At 40.9% G+C, this 15729-nt stretch overlaps 1 protein-coding gene across 2 annotated transcripts in view; it reads right to left on the reverse strand.

The window, feature by feature from the left end:
- The window catches only part of LOC137628450 (uncharacterized), a 112915-nt gene that overhangs the window by 70241 nt on the left and 26945 nt on the right, over positions 1 to 15729 (reverse strand). The window contains exons 1-3 of one of the 2 annotated variants that reach the window (XM_068359601.1): positions 13895 to 14033; positions 12535 to 12700; positions 3275 to 3440 (exon numbers count right to left, since the gene is read on the reverse strand). In XM_068359601.1, the coding sequence (XP_068215702.1) occupies positions 3275 to 3440; positions 12535 to 12681 (313 nt within the window). In that variant the 5' untranslated portion in view covers positions 12682 to 12700; positions 13895 to 14033. Of the gene's footprint in view, positions 1 to 3274; positions 3441 to 12534; positions 12701 to 13894; positions 14034 to 15729 lie in introns of those variants that run through there. The other variant, XM_068359610.1, reaches the window with a different exon arrangement.

Genomic DNA, 15729 nt, shown 5'->3' on the forward strand with positions numbered 1-15729 from the left:
TCTCTCTCTCTCTCTCTCTCTCTCTCTCTCTCTCTCCGTATTTTGATTTTTAATGCAGTTAAGTCTTCATATTTCTTTGAAAATATTAAAAAATTCTTTATATCCTTATTGGATGTTTCGATTATGGGAATAGTAACGGATCGGAAGAAAATCACTTGATTTTCCTCTCGCCTTCCGCCAGAAGAAATATAACATCAGACTTTTTTTTTTCTTAACTTTACGGTAAGTTGTAGGCTACTAATCTCATAACTAATGATACAGACCACTAAAACACTTGATATCGTTACTCGGTGTTTCGATTATGAGAATTCTGTAATAAGATTACTCGGCAACATAATGAAAGGAAATCATTCGGTTTGTCAGCGCTCTTCCGCCAAATACATGACGTCACAAGATACGTGACGTAAACTCTACAAAGAATGATTCCGTCGGTCAAAATTGAAATAAAACAAACCTCTCTCTCTCTCTCTCTCTCTCTCTCTCTCTCTCTCTCTCTAACATACGTAGTACAGTACTGTACGTATTCTCTCCATTTTATTAAATGTTTTTTTCAGTACAAACCAATACAGGTTACTTATACAAGCCTTAAACATACTTAAACATACTTATATAAACCTTCAATATACTTATACAGTACTGTATACAGTGAACCCTCGCTACTTCGCGGTTCGACCATCGCGGATTCACCACTTCGCGGATTTTTTCCATAACCCATATATATACAGTAATATATATATATGTATATATATATATATATATATGTATGCATGTATTTATGTATATATGTAGGTATGTATATGTGTATACATATAAATATATATATATATATATACACACACACACATATATATGTATATATATATATATATATATATCTAAAGTAGGAAGATGTGATGTAGTTCTAAGGGAAAAGTATGGGAAATATGTCTGGGTAATAAGCAAAGCTCTACCTCCAGTTTGTTTCTTCATTATGATCAGAGATAAATGTAAAGAAAACATTGGTTGCCATTTTTTATCGGGCTTTTTAGCATGTTTAGGAAATGCATGATATAAAATCACCTTTAATATTTGTGCCTGTTTTAGTTTAGGGTACTGTAGTACATGCATTAAGTGTTCTGTACATTAAAGGGTAGTTTGTTAACAGTACTACGTACAAGGGAAGGTTTTAAAAGTCTGAATATACATGTTGAATAAATAGGTAAATATGGTGTCACTACTTCGCGGATTTTCACCTATCGCGGCCGCGACTGGAACCTATCTACCGCGATAAACGAGGGTTCACTGTATGCCTTAAACATAAATTATAATACAAAATATGGCACTGAAGCAACTTACGAACAGTTTGAACTTACGAACGATCGTTCGGAACGTAACTCGTTCGTAAGTTGGGGAGCGTCTGTACTCTTAAGTAGGGGCGGGTCCGGAGGACCCGGGCCTAAACATAAGTCTAACTTAAGACTAGAGTATATAACTATTCATTCCGGACGAGCCGGGATCATAAAGAAGGATGCAACAAAGAATTAACACACATGGTGTCTGACTTCCCGGAGCGAGGTTAAGCCCCGGACCGGGATATATAAAAGTACATCCATAAACTAATACATATAGGAACTCCGGAGTAGTGATCTGTCATATATAATCATAGTAACTGTTATAAAAATAAGGGGGGGCGGAACCGTAGATAAGAACCACCAACAGAACCCGGAGGGTTTCGTATAACATAATTAAAGGTGTGATAGGTGAACATTATAAAATAGGGTGCACCGGGATCCTACTCTGTTGACCGGTGGCCAACCAGTCTAGACAGAGACAAAACCACCGGGACACCCGGAGAGAGGACAAAGTCCATAAACACTGAACTACCCCCTCTGTAGGAGGGGACGGCAACGGTCCCCTAGGGGAGGGGGGAGAGAAGCCTAGCCACCAACCTAGCGAGAGGGGGAGCTTGGGGGAGGATCACGTGATACGGAGCAGCAGGGCTACCAACTGACGATCCCCAAACACTACCAAAACAGATCATACGGAGTAATAAGCACAAATATTCATTATAAAAGTAATAGCGTTGAAAAATATATAAATATACACATAAAAAATTAGGGCAAGGCATGCAAAATAATGAATAAATCCCGAAGGACAACAACCTGATGGCCGAAGGTCGGCAAGCCACCTACGATACGTAATCTGATATCGGCCCTAAATATGAACCACAAGGGCTCTAAACGCTAAATAATGAATATCAACTATAAAACATATAAAAAATCAAACTAACAATAAAAATAATACACTTAGTAACACCGCGAGTGAAACTAAAAGCTCTCGAAACAGGAGTACCAACCGTAAGCGGAATCGAGCAAGACCGAGATGATCGAAGAGAATAAACTCTTATAACTTAAATATTAAACGATCTAGATTGCTCAAAACACAGCAAAACATAGCTTGGTACTTAACTTAGAGGGTGTCTCCTGGGAAACCGATGTAGAAGCCATAATCCAAGGAAAATAAGGCAAAAACACGAGAGCACAAACTAGCGGGTTACCACACAGGCGTGCTAAAAAGGAGTTGGGTTCTGAGCGGATGCAGAGTTGGTGGTGCCGAGTGAGGTTGAACGGCTCTCCTCTATTAGGGGTCTTTATCGTGGATGAATCTAAATGGTGCGGGACCTCTGGATTATACGCCCAATTCCATACCGACACCAATAGGTGAGCGAGCTAGTCAACCTAGCACTCCTTTACATTTTTTCTCTGGTATATTTAGCAGTAAATTACCTAAGAATAAGTGCTAATAGGAGCTTATTCACTGGCCGGCACAGGTTCAAGCCCAGAAATTAGGGCTGTTAGAGCAATTTAAAAAAATATATACTACAAAATGTGCTTGAAAAAAATAACCCCTGGGGGTTAAGGGTTAGAAATTTCCAAATAGCCTGGGGGTAAAAGGGATAAGATTTAGCCAATATTACTACTAATCTAATAATAAAAAAAGTTTTGCCCCAAACACACAAGACTTTTACAATAAAATTATATCTATTTTAAAAACAATCAATAAATGAAACCTGTACCTATAAGACATGTAACTGAGAAAGTCTATAGATCAAATGGCCCCTTCTCAACATGACACATGCTTCCACAACCTCATTAAAAATATTTTATTCACCAAAAAACATTACTGTTCTCTTTAGTGTCGAGGTGGCTTACTCAGGGTCACAGGAATTATTTTTTTACAGAAACAGTCTGGACTCTCCTTTTATAATAATAAATACTCATAACATATTAGTTACCTGAAAAGCAGCTCACAAGAGCATACAAGGCGCCATCAGTACTAACAAACACAGTTATACTGTTGCCACCAACACTCAGGCCCATACGCAACTTATGCAGTATGTGGAGGCTCTTCTTTTTCTTCAACTGGATACTCAGTTTGTATACTTCATCTATATCAGGAATCTGGAAAGTTGAAATAACCACACAATCAATAAGAATAAATATCCCAGATTCTAAAGTAATTTGTATCTTTCCCAACTATAGAGACCAGAGTCCTTTAATAGGAGCATGATTTCAGCAAAGCTGGAAACTTGACTTTTAAAATTTAAGAGTAGGTGTCAGTAGTTAATGGCGGGTAACAGGGGAAGACCCGCCGCTCCTGTCAACTCACTGAAAAAACGCTTTGACTTTCACCTAGAACTTGCAAGGTGGATGAGGTGGGAAGTATAACTTAGGACTCAGGCCTGTATAGTTAGGAAAAATACAAATTACTTATAAAATTTGTGATTTGTTCCTACACAGATACAAATCCTTGTCCTTTAATAGGAGACATATTCTTAGGAAGGAGAAAGTTCTTATTACCAAACTAGCTGGTTTAAAATCCCAGGATGTTTAACACTCAGTCCTTTTGTGGAAAACAAGGGTGTTGACTCCAATTGACTTCCTATTGCTTGAGTATTGGGGGATAGGGCTAGGTTACTGTCATAGCCAGGTGGTCATGAAAGAACTGGTGGTCACTAAAGAACTATATCCTCAGAGGGTATTGTATCTGTAATGTATGCCTCTTGTAAAGAACATGAAGGTGTTCACAATCATTCCTATGAGCTGATTGAAGATTGTGGCTCCTGTTCAGTGGCCGGCTTTTTCTTTGAGGAAATAAAGGAAGTCTAAGTCTTCTCCGTCATCCTTGGCGAGGCACAAGAGGATGCTGAAAATACTTTATAGCACTTTTCTCTACTCATCGAGTTCATTAGTCGCTGAAGCTCTTAGGTATACGGCCCTGACTTAGCCCAAGTGGAGTATACTTCATGAGTGGGTAGAACTTGCATCTGCATTGCAAGTTTTTCAGGGATTGATGAAGTATGGAGTTCCCACAGTGATTGCTACATATCAGCAAACACCTGTTGAGATACTACCACTAGAGAGTTACGGCATCTTTTGACTGGCCACACGGTAATACATTGGATCCTTCTCTCTGGTTACAGTTCATTTTATCTTTGCCTACACATACACCGAATGGTCTGGCCTATTCTTTACAGATTCTCCTCTGTCCTCATACACCTGACAACACTGAGATTGCCAAACAATTCTTCTTCACCCAAGGGGTTAACTACTGTACTGAAATTGTTCAGTGGCTACTTTCCTCTTGGAAAGGGTAGAAGAGACTCTTCAGCTATGGTAAGCAGCTCTTCTAGGAGAAGGACACTCCAAAATCAAACCATTGTTCTCTAGTCTTGGGTAGTGCCATAGCCTCTGTACCATGGTCTTCCACTGTCTTGGGTTAGAGTTCTCTTGCTTGAGGGTACACTCGGGCACACTTCTATTTGGTTTTTCTTCCTCTTGTTTTGTTAAAGTTTTTATAGTTTTTTATAGGAAATATCTATCTTAATATTGTTACTATACTTAAAATATTTCCTTTTTCTTTATTTCCTTTCCTCACTGGGTTATTTTCCCTATTGGGGCCCCTGGGCTTATAGCATCCTGCTTTTGCAACTAGGGTTGTAGCTTAGCATTTAATAATAATAACAATAATATGTTATTTTCATTAGTAAAATAAATTTTTGAATATACTTACCCGATGATCATATAGCTGTCAGCTCTGCTGCCCGACAGAAAAACCTACGGGCGGAATACGCCAGCGATCGCTATACAGGTGGGGGTGTACATCAACAGCGCCATCTGTCAAGTAGGTACTCAAGTACTCGATGTCAACACAGAACCAATTTTCTCCTCGGTCCACTGGGTCTCTATTGGGGAGGACGGGTGGGTCCTTTAATTTATGATCATCGGGTAAGTATATTCAAAAATTTATTTTACTAATGAAAATAACATTTTTCAATATTAAACTTACCCGATGATCATATAGCTGATTCACACCCAGGGGGGTGGGTAGAGACCAGCATTACATGTTGACATTATTATGAGCTAAGTATTCCATATTTCATTTTAGCAGTTATTCAAAATAACAAACATAAAATAAATAAGTACCTGGTAAGGAAGTCGACTTGAACAATTACTCTGCCTTTTTAAGTACGTCTTCCTTACTGAGCCTCGCGATCCTCATAGGATGCTGAGCGACTCCTAGGAGCTGAAGTATAAAGGGTTGCAACCCATACTAAAGGTCCTCATCAAAACCTCTAATCTAGGCGCTTCTCAAGAAATGACTTTGACCACCCGCCAAATCAAGTAGGATGCGAAAGGCTTCTTAGCCTTCCGGACAACCCAAAAACAATAATAAAACATTTCAAGAGAAAGATTAAAAAAGGTTATGGAATTAGGGAATTGTAGTGGTCGAGCCCTCACCACTACTGCACTCGTTGCTACGAATGGTCCCAGAGTGTAGCAGTTCTCGTAAAGAGACTGGACATTCTTAAGGTAAAAGACGCGAACACTGATAGGTTGCGTCGAATATACTTGCAGAGATCTATTTTGTTTAAAGGCCACGGAAGTTGCGACAGCTCTAACTTCGTGTGTCCTTACCTTCAGCCAAGCTTGGTCTTCCTCATTCAGATGGGAATGAGCTTCTCGTATTAACAGTCTGATAAAATAGGATAAAGAATTCTCTGACATAGGCAAAGATGGATTCTTAACTGAACACCATAAAGCTTCAGACGGGCCTCGTAAAGGTTTTTAAATAGAACTTAAGAGCTCTTACAGGACATAATACTCTTTCTAGTTCATTTCCAACCATACGATAAGTTTGGAATATCGAACAATATTGGTCAAGGCCGAGAAGGCAGCTCGTGTTTGGCTAGAAAACCAAGTTGTAGAACATGTAGCCGTTTCGGATGAGAATCCGATGTTCTTGCTGAAGGCATGAATCTCACTGACTCTTTTAGCTGTGGTTAAGCATATCAGGAAAAGTCTTAAAGGTGAGATCTTTCAGGGAGGCTGATTGAAGCGGTTCGAACCTGTCTGACATAAGGAATCTTAGTACCACGTCTAAATTCCAACCAGGTGTAACCAAACGACGCTCCTTCGTGGTCTCAAAAGACTTAAGACTTTATTGTTGGAAAGATCTAAGCCTCTGTGATGGAAGACTGATGCCAACATGCTTCTGTAACCCTTGAAAGTGGGAGCTGAAAGAGATCGTTCTTTCCTCAGATATAAGAGAAAGTCAGCTATTTGAGTTACAGAGGTACTGGTCGAGGATACGGATACTGACTTGCACCAGTTTCGGAAGATTTCCCACTTCGATAGGTAGATTCTAAGGGTGGATATTCTCCTTGCTCTAGCAAACGCTCTGGTTGCCTCCTTCGAAAAGCCTCTAGCTCTCGAGAGTCTTTCGATAGTCTGAAGGCAGTCAGACGAAGAGCGTGGAGGCCTTGGTGTACCTTCTTTACGCGTGGCTGACGTAGAAGGTCCACCCTTAGGGGAAGTGTTCTGGGAACGTCTACTAGCCATCGGAGTACCTCGGTGAGTCATTCTCTCGCGGGCCAGAGAGAAGCAACTAGCGTCAACCTTGTCCCTTCGAGAGAGGCGAACTTCTGCAGTACCTTGTTGACAATCTTGAACGGAGGGAATGCATATAGATCTAGATGTGACCAATCTAGTAGAAAGGCATCTATATGAACTGCTGCTGGGTCCGGGATTGGTGAGCAAAATATTGGGAGCCTCTTGGTCATCGAGGCTGCGAAGAGATCTATGGTTGGCTGGCCCCAGGTGGCACAAAGTCTCTAGCCTACATCCTTGTGGAAGGTCCATTCTGTTGGAATTATTTGCCCCTTCCGACTGAGACAATCTGCCATGACATTCAAGTTGCCTTGGATGAACCTCGTTACTAGTGATATGTCTAGACCTTTGACCAGGTGAGGAGGACCCTTGCAATCTCGTACAAGGTCAGAGAGTAGGTCCCTCCTTGCTTGGAGATGTACTCCAAAGCCGTGGTGTTGTCCGAGTTCACCTCCACCACTTGCCTTGAAGGAGAGACCTGAAGCTTTTCCAGGTCAGACTTACTGCCAGTAGCTCCTTGCAGTTGAAATGCATTGTCCTTTGACTCGAGTTCCATAATCCCGAGCATTCCCGACCGTCTAATGTCGCACCCCAGCCTACGTCCGATGCGTCCGAGAAGAGAACGTGGTTGGGAATCTGAACAGTCAGGGGAAGACCCTCTCTAAGGTTGATATAGTCCTTTCACCAAGTCAGACAAGACTTTATCTTTCCGGAAACCGGGATCGAGACCGCTTCTAGCGTCTTGTCCTTTTTCCAGTGAAAAGCTAGATGGTGTAGAAGAGGACGGAGGTGTAGTCTTCCTAGTGACACAAATTGATCCACGGATGACAGTGTCCCTACCAGACTCATCCACAGCCTGACTGGGCAGCGTTCCTTCTTCAGCATCTTCTGGATGGATAGCAGGGCTGGGGGCTGATCGTCTTGTTCAGCAACGTCCTCATCAGAGGGTTCCTCATCCGAAACTGATGAGGAAACGGCAACGGAGTGGGCAACGTCTGACTCGCTGAATCCGGTCGCACTGGTGGATGCGTGACGGAGCCGGACGCAAAATCATGGAACTGTTGCACAGTCTGTGAACTGTCAACAACCATGGGTGCGCGAGGAAGTACAGCGTCAACCCGAAACTGTCTAGACTGTCTGGGTTGTGCAGTCAACACCCTACCGGGTTGCTGAGGTTGACGCACTGCGTCACAACAAGTCACCTCTGCTGGTTGTTGAACGTCCTGAATGTCAACAACCACCTCCGAGCGTCGCTTAACGTCAACGTGCGACTGGCAACCCACACTGGGGGGTCGCATCGGTGGAGGAACCACCTTAACTGGCAGACGCGAGTAGGTTACCTCAGCGTCAACAGGGCGCACAACCGACCGGTTGGAAGGTTGTTGGTCAGAAGGAGGAACCACCTCAACTGGCAGACGCGAGTAGGTTACCTCAGCATCAACAGGGCGCACAACCAACCGGTTGGAAGGTTGTTGGCCAGAAGGTTCTTCTCCGCATTTAAGTCCTCTATCAAGGACGCAAGCTTGGACTGCATGTCTTGCAGCAAAGCCCTTTAGGGTCTACGGGAGCAGGTGTGGCAACAGACGGGGTTAGCGACTGAGGCGGAACCATTTACCATCCCTGAAAGCCTTGTTATGTGTGACATAATAGTACAGCAAAACTTCAAAGGCTCACAAAAGTTGAGAAGTTGACCTGTAAACAACTTGGAGCGTCTCCTGGCTAGGCGCCAGGCCGAGTCTACCAGAATTGAGAAGTCTATCTGGGCAGAGGCATGAACTCCCAAGCCGAGAACTTCTCTCGTGTCCTATCAGACTCTCACTCTATAAGCCAGTTTAAAAGAAGGGAAATCAAAGGCTGAATCCCTAAAACTCCTCCTGGTGCAAAAACCAGTCGCCTAGCCAACGTAACGCTCTCTAGGAGAGCGAGAGAGCACTAGCTTAACAACAACGGCTTCGAAGTAGCTAGGCCTAGTGTAAGTTCTGACGTGAGGCGAACGAGGAGCAGCAGTTACAAGATCCGGACGAAGATCCTTAAAAAATCATCATGATTTAATTAAAGTCCATTGGAGGCTAAGCAGCTTAAGGCTCCTCTCCAAATGACAGAGTCCTCAAAGGAATATCAGTAGGAGGGAGAACAGCACTTTCTCATCTACAGGAACCTAGTCCGAGAAAAGCTAGGTTATCTCAGTGAGGGTCTCACTGGTGCATTAGCAGCAGACCAGAAGGCAACGTTATGTAACTGCTTGACAATCTGTGAACTGTCAAAAACTGAACTGTCAACCACAACAGGTGCGTGAGGACATACAGCACTGGTGCATTAGCAGCAGACCAGAAGGCAACGTTATGTAACTGCTTGACAGTCTGTGAACTGTCAAAAAACTGAACTGTCAACCACAACAGGTGCGTATGGTGCATTAGTAGCAGTCTGTGAGCTGGCAACAACCCAAGCTGTGTGGGGAAGCCTCAACTCCTGACTGACTAGTCTGTTGCGGGCGAGTGGCGGTAACCACAGTGGGTTGCGGAGGCTGACGCACCGTGTCAAAACACGGCAGCTTAACTCCACCCTCCTGTTGTTGTGGTAGCACACGCACGTCAACGGAGGGTTCCGTGCGTCTGTGAACGTCAGCATGCGTCTGGCAGGGTCGACTGCGCATGGGTGGAGGAGCTCTCACAGCCGGAGTGTGGGAGCAGGCAGCCACAGCGTCTGCTGGGCGCACAACCGTGGTAGGTTGTAGGCTAACGGGTGCAGCGTCAACCTTCTCCGCACGATACTCCTGCAAAAAAAAAATGCTAACTGTGTCTGCATAGACTGTAGCAAAGACCACTTAGGGTCTACAGCAGCAGGTGCGGCAACAGACGGTGTTACTGCCTGTTGCGGTACCGCTTTACCTCTCTTAGGAGGTGTGCAGTCATCGGAAGACTGCAGCGAGTCCAAACTGACCCAGTGGCTACACCTGGGCCATTGGACTTGCGCGGAAGGGACCGACTTGCACTTAATAAGCTGCGAGACTTTGGTCCAAGGTTTCTACGAGAAACCTCTTCCGCAGACGAGAAGTAAATGGGCTCTCTCGTCTTTGTGTGGGTGGGGCGATCTTGGGTAGATACGCCCGAAACCACGGAGGGAAAAACGTCTGTTCGTTGATCAAGGCCTGACGAACCCATAAGTCGTTCGACATTACTTCTCCCCTGGGCTTGGGAGCTTGCAAGAGGTCCCGGACTAGGTGAACGACAGGCACGAACAGACGAACCCTCGGACGCAACACTGTAACACTTTGCGCATATCACTTTATCACTTTGATTTTCTGTTTTGCACTTATTTCACTGAAATCGAAACTTTTACTGATTTCTACCTGAAACACGCAATCCTACCCTTCATTAAAAGGTAGTAATTGCGAAAACAGTCGTATAATGCAACAGAAAACATATATATAAAGATAAAGAATTCAGTGGCTGGGAAAGAGACTAAACACTAGTTCAAATAAACTACGTTTGCAATCTCTCACCGCACATAGCCTGGGAACAAGAATAAAACCCTAGAAACGTTTTACCTTCTTCCCCTACAGCGACTAGGGAGGAGAGTAAAACGAGAACAACGTTACCCGCTTGAACGAAACGTTTTTTTCTCCTCTCTCTCCCTCCGTCTCTATCTCTCTCTTTCTCTCTAGATTTCGCACCTGAGAGAAGAGCCCAATTATATATCGTCAAAACATGTTATTTGCTAAAGGAAAAAAACTGAAAGGTTTTCCAAATAAAAAGTTCCTTTGATTTAGAATTTAAACCATTCAAGCTAAGAAAGAATGAACGAAACGCCAGAATCGGTTTACTCTTACTGCAAAGTGAAACCGTGATACACTCTCTCTCTATCGTAACGATAGAGCGCATGTTGAACGTCCTGAACGTCAACAACTGCGTAGACTAAAAGACTAAACGTTAGTTCATCTTTGAAAACAGTACGAGACTATCAAAGAAATTCTTTCATAAAACATTAAATTTAAAAAGTTTTAAATTCTTTAAAGGTTAAATACGATATAACGGGCTCAACATTGATTAACTTCGGTTCCAAGTTAGGACCGCCTACTATCAGAAAAGGTCGCATATAAACAAAACATAAAAATTTATTTTTATATGTTTATAATAAAAGGAAAGTTAATCGAAGAGGCCTAATAAAGGCGGAGAGATATAAAATATATACTGTAGATCTATAACGTGTTAAGCAAAATTACTAAAAACCTAAACACACTTCCGTCTAAGGGAAGGGTCGGCCATTTAAAAGTGAAAGAGAGTCCATACTCTCTTTGTCACCATAATTAAATCTATCCAAAACGAGTTCAAGTTTTGAAATGAAGATAAAACCCCTGCATAGCGAAAGCTCAAAACTGGAATAGTGTACTTCACCAAATAGTTGTGAAAACAAATCCAGTTAGTAACAGCGTATTTAGTAGGTCTTGCCAGTGGCACGACAGAGAGAAAATTGGTTCTGTGTTGACATCGAGTACTTGAGTACCTACTTGACAGATGGCGCTGTTGATGTACATCCCCACCTGTATAGCGATCGCTGGCGTATTCCGCCCGTAGGTTTTTCTGTCGGGCAGCAGAGCTGACAGCTATATGATCATCGGGTAAGTTTAATATTGAAAAAATAATAATTATAATAATAATAATAATAATAATAATAATAATAATAATAATAATATATTGTATGACATATCTGTTTTTGATGTTTTTAATAGTTTATACAGGACATATCTGTTCTGACGTTGTTAATGTTTTTAGAATGATTTATTGTTAATTATTTCTCATTTTTTATTTCTTTCCTTATTTCCTTTCCTCACTGGGCTATTTTTTCCTATTGGAGCCCATGGGCTTATACCATCTTGCTTTTCCAACTAGGGTTGTAGCTGGGCTAATAATAATAATAATAATAACAGCAGAAAAGCATACATGTCTAGGCTTTCCCAAAGTGTTGGAAGGAATTTGTCAAAGCCACTATGGTAGTGTTGTCACTCATCACTATTGAGTGACTCATCAAACTCTGTTAGAGAGACTGTAGCACTAACAGTACTGCCTTATCTCTAAGATATTTATATGAAGGTTTCTCTCTTCCTTTAACCAGAGACCTGTGATCACATGCTCTCATAGCCACGTGACCCATCCTTTCTTTGATGTATCTGTAGAAAGAAGTTTTGGAGTAGAGGACTCCATAGGAGATTCTCTAAACAGACTTTTGTCCCTCAGCCACTAATCTAAATCAGATCTGACTTCCTGTTGCACAGAAACTAGAAAATGAGGAGGGTCTGTGTTCTGAGACCACTGCAGAAATTTTAGATAGACAGCCATATCAAACCAGTTTCTCCAAAGATAACAAGTGACCTAAAAGTTACTGACGAGCCGAAAGCTATCGAAGGCTTAAAAAAGGGAGAGTCACCCTTTTGAGTCTAGTTATTTGATCTTCAGATGAAAAATCTTTTCCTACAGTTACATCCACTCTCATCCCTATGTACAGTACAGTACTCCATGCATTGAATTATTAAAGCAAATAAATTAAATAAGAAATCTTAATGGATAGTATAAAGAAAATTTTTTTTAATAAGACATTCAACACTCACCTGTAATTCTTCAGCTACTTTATCAAGGGCATGTCGATGAGAAGCGTGTAATTCTTTTCTTCTTTTCACACGGAAAGCTTGACCAGACTGGCGTGCCTTCTGACGGATGGAAGATATCATTTCACTCTCTTTTGTGTCCATTTTCATCTCTTCATCAAACTGGTTTCTGCAATATATAACAAACTTTAAACAACATATTTCCATTGCAGAAAGTCCTCAACTTACAAATGTAATAAGTTCAAAGTTGGAGCACATATTTTTATGTTGACCAGGCTGACATGAGTCTTTTTATAGTTTATATGACTTATCTGTTTTTGATGTTGTTAATAGTTTGTATAGGACATATCTGTTTTGATGCTGTTACTGTTTTTAGAATGATATATTGTTAATTTATTCTCATCATTTATTTATTTCCTTATTTCCTTTCCTCACTGGGCTATTTTTCCCTGTTGGAACCCTTGGGCTTATAGCAGCTTGCTTTTCCAACTAGGGTTGTAGCTTGGCTAGTAATAATAATAATAATAATAATAATAATAATAATATTAATAATAATAATAATAATAATAATAATAATAATAATAATAATAATAATAATAACAATAATAATCGGTTCCAAAAAGCTGTTTATAAGTCTAATTTTATGTAAGTTGAATTTTGCTAAATTTTGGCCTAGCGTAGTCTTCACTTAACTCGCATGCCTATGATTTTAGTTGCAAAGGTTTACAAATAGTCCCGTTTCATATAGAAAATGTCATTTTGCTTACTGCATAAAATTATATTATTATTTTATTACTGTATTTCATTATGAACTTTTGATACAATATCTGAGATTTATCATTTCATTTCAATTTGTGTTTGTATCTTCGAGTGTTTCAAGTCGAATGTTTGTAAGTTCAGGACCTTTTAACAAAATGAAACCCAGTTTAACCCTTTTACCCCCAGGCTCTTTGGAAATTTCCAACCCTTAATCACCAAGGGGTTATTTTTTCCCCAGCACATTTTGCAGTATATTGTTTTTAAATTGCTCTAACAGCCTTAATTTTTGTCATAGAGAGGTCAGGTTGGTCTCATTCTCTTGGAAAATGCCTGAATTTTCTCAAAAAAATATCAAAAATATGAAAAAAAAATTCTTATAGCATTTTTTTGCAAGGACGTACAGGTACGTCCATGGGGGTAAAGGTATGAGTTTTGTGAAACGTACCAGTATGTCCTTTGGGGGTAAAAGGGTTAAGACACATTAACAAACCCAATCTCATTTCATTACTGAATTTTTTCATTTTTGAGCAAAACACACATCCCGTTCTTGGAACAGGTAATTAGCGCTAACATATTACCTCAGATTTTACATTGCATACTGTACCTTTTTTTAAGATATCTCAATAGCTGAGAAATGTTTTCTTATTAGGAATATTCCCACCACTAAAACTTTATCAGTAACCTCTACTACTGCTGCTGCTGCTATTGATCCCACCATATAATCTCAGCTTCTTGGATTATCTAAAGTTGGACGGTATACCTTATTGAAAGCTTCTATTTCAACCACTCGATAAGCCGTTTCATTTGGATTTTTAACATGACCTGAAATACTTGTTAAGGATTAATGTGTAAAAATGAATAAAAACAGAAATGCTAAAAAAAAGAGAGAGAGAGAGAGAGAGAGAGAGAGAGAGAGAGAGAGAGAGAGAGAGAGAGAGAGAGAGAGAGAGAGAGAGATGCATGCAGTATAAGTTTGTAGTTCAACCATCAACCTTTCATCATAAAAGTCACTATGGTACTGTTTTCAAGATTAAATCACCAAGACGCTTCGGCTTTGAAGTTGAAAACCATATTGATTACCTTTGCACAAAAAGATGACGGAAATACTAAAAAATATGTAACCTTAATTTCTTTTATAGACTTTACTGCATTTTGATGTGATAGTTTCCCCTTTTGGTAATATTAATTGAAATATATACACATTATGCAGTAAAGTATACTGTACTGTATTAAAAAATGACAAATTCGTGGATAATTTGTATTTTTCCTAACTATACAAACCTTAGCTATTTAATAGGGGTATTACTTTCGGCGTAGCTGAAATGACGAGCCATTAATTTTTAACAAGGGTTCACTACCCACACCGCTAGCTAGCGGGGGTAGGGAGAGTAGCTTGCTACCGCTCCCCCTCACACACCTGTGATTGAGCTCACTTTGCTTGGAGATAGGACTTTAAGGGGGATAGGGCTGGCGGGCAAGTTTGGTTAAATTGGTAAGGTTTGTATAGTTAGGAAAAATGTTATTTTCATTAGTAAAATAAATTTTTGAATATACTTACCCGATGATCATGTAGCTGTCAACTCCGTTGCCCGACAGAAATCTACGGTCGGGATACGCCAGCGATCGCTATCCAGGTGGGGGTGTGCTCAACAGCGCCATCTGTGGTCAGGTACTCAAGTACTTCTTGTCAACAAGACCTCAATTTTCTCCTCGGTCCACTGGTTCTCTATGGGGAGGAAGGGCGGGTCCTTTAAATCATGATCATCGGGTAAGTATATTCAAAAATTTATTTTACTAATGAAAATAACATTTTTCAATATTAATCTTACCCGATGATCATGTAGCTGATTCACACCCAGGGTGGTGGGTGGAGACCAGCATACATGTTAACAAAGAAGCTAAGTATCCCGTATTTCATTTTATTAGTTATTCAAAATAACAAATATAAAATAAATAAGTACCTGGTAAGGAAGTCGACTTGAACCATTACTCTGCCTTTATTAAGTACGTCTTCCTTACTGAGCGTAGCGGTCCTCTTAGGATGCTGAACGACTCTTAGGTGCTGAAGTATAAAGGGCTGCAACCCATACTAAAGGACCTCATCACAACCTCTAACCTAGGCGCTTCTCAATAAAAAATTGACCACCCGCCAAATCAACCAGGATGCGGAAGGCTTCTTAGCCGACCGTACAACCCAAAACAACAATAAAAAGTATTCAAGAGAAAGGTTAAAAAGGTTATGGGATTATGGGAATGTAGTGGCTGAGCCCTCACCTACTACTGCACTCGCTGCTACGAATGGTCCCAGGGTGTAGCAGTTCTCGTAAAGAGACTGGACATCTTTGAGATAGAATGATGCGAACACTGACTTGCTTCTCCAATAGGTTGCATCCATAACACTCTGCAGAGAACGGTTCTGTTTGAAGGCCACTGAAGTAG

The sequence above is a fragment of the Palaemon carinicauda genome, chromosome 2 (genome assembly GCF_036898095.1).
Source record: "Palaemon carinicauda isolate YSFRI2023 chromosome 2, ASM3689809v2, whole genome shotgun sequence".
NCBI lineage: Eukaryota > Metazoa > Arthropoda > Malacostraca > Decapoda > Palaemonidae > Palaemon > Palaemon carinicauda.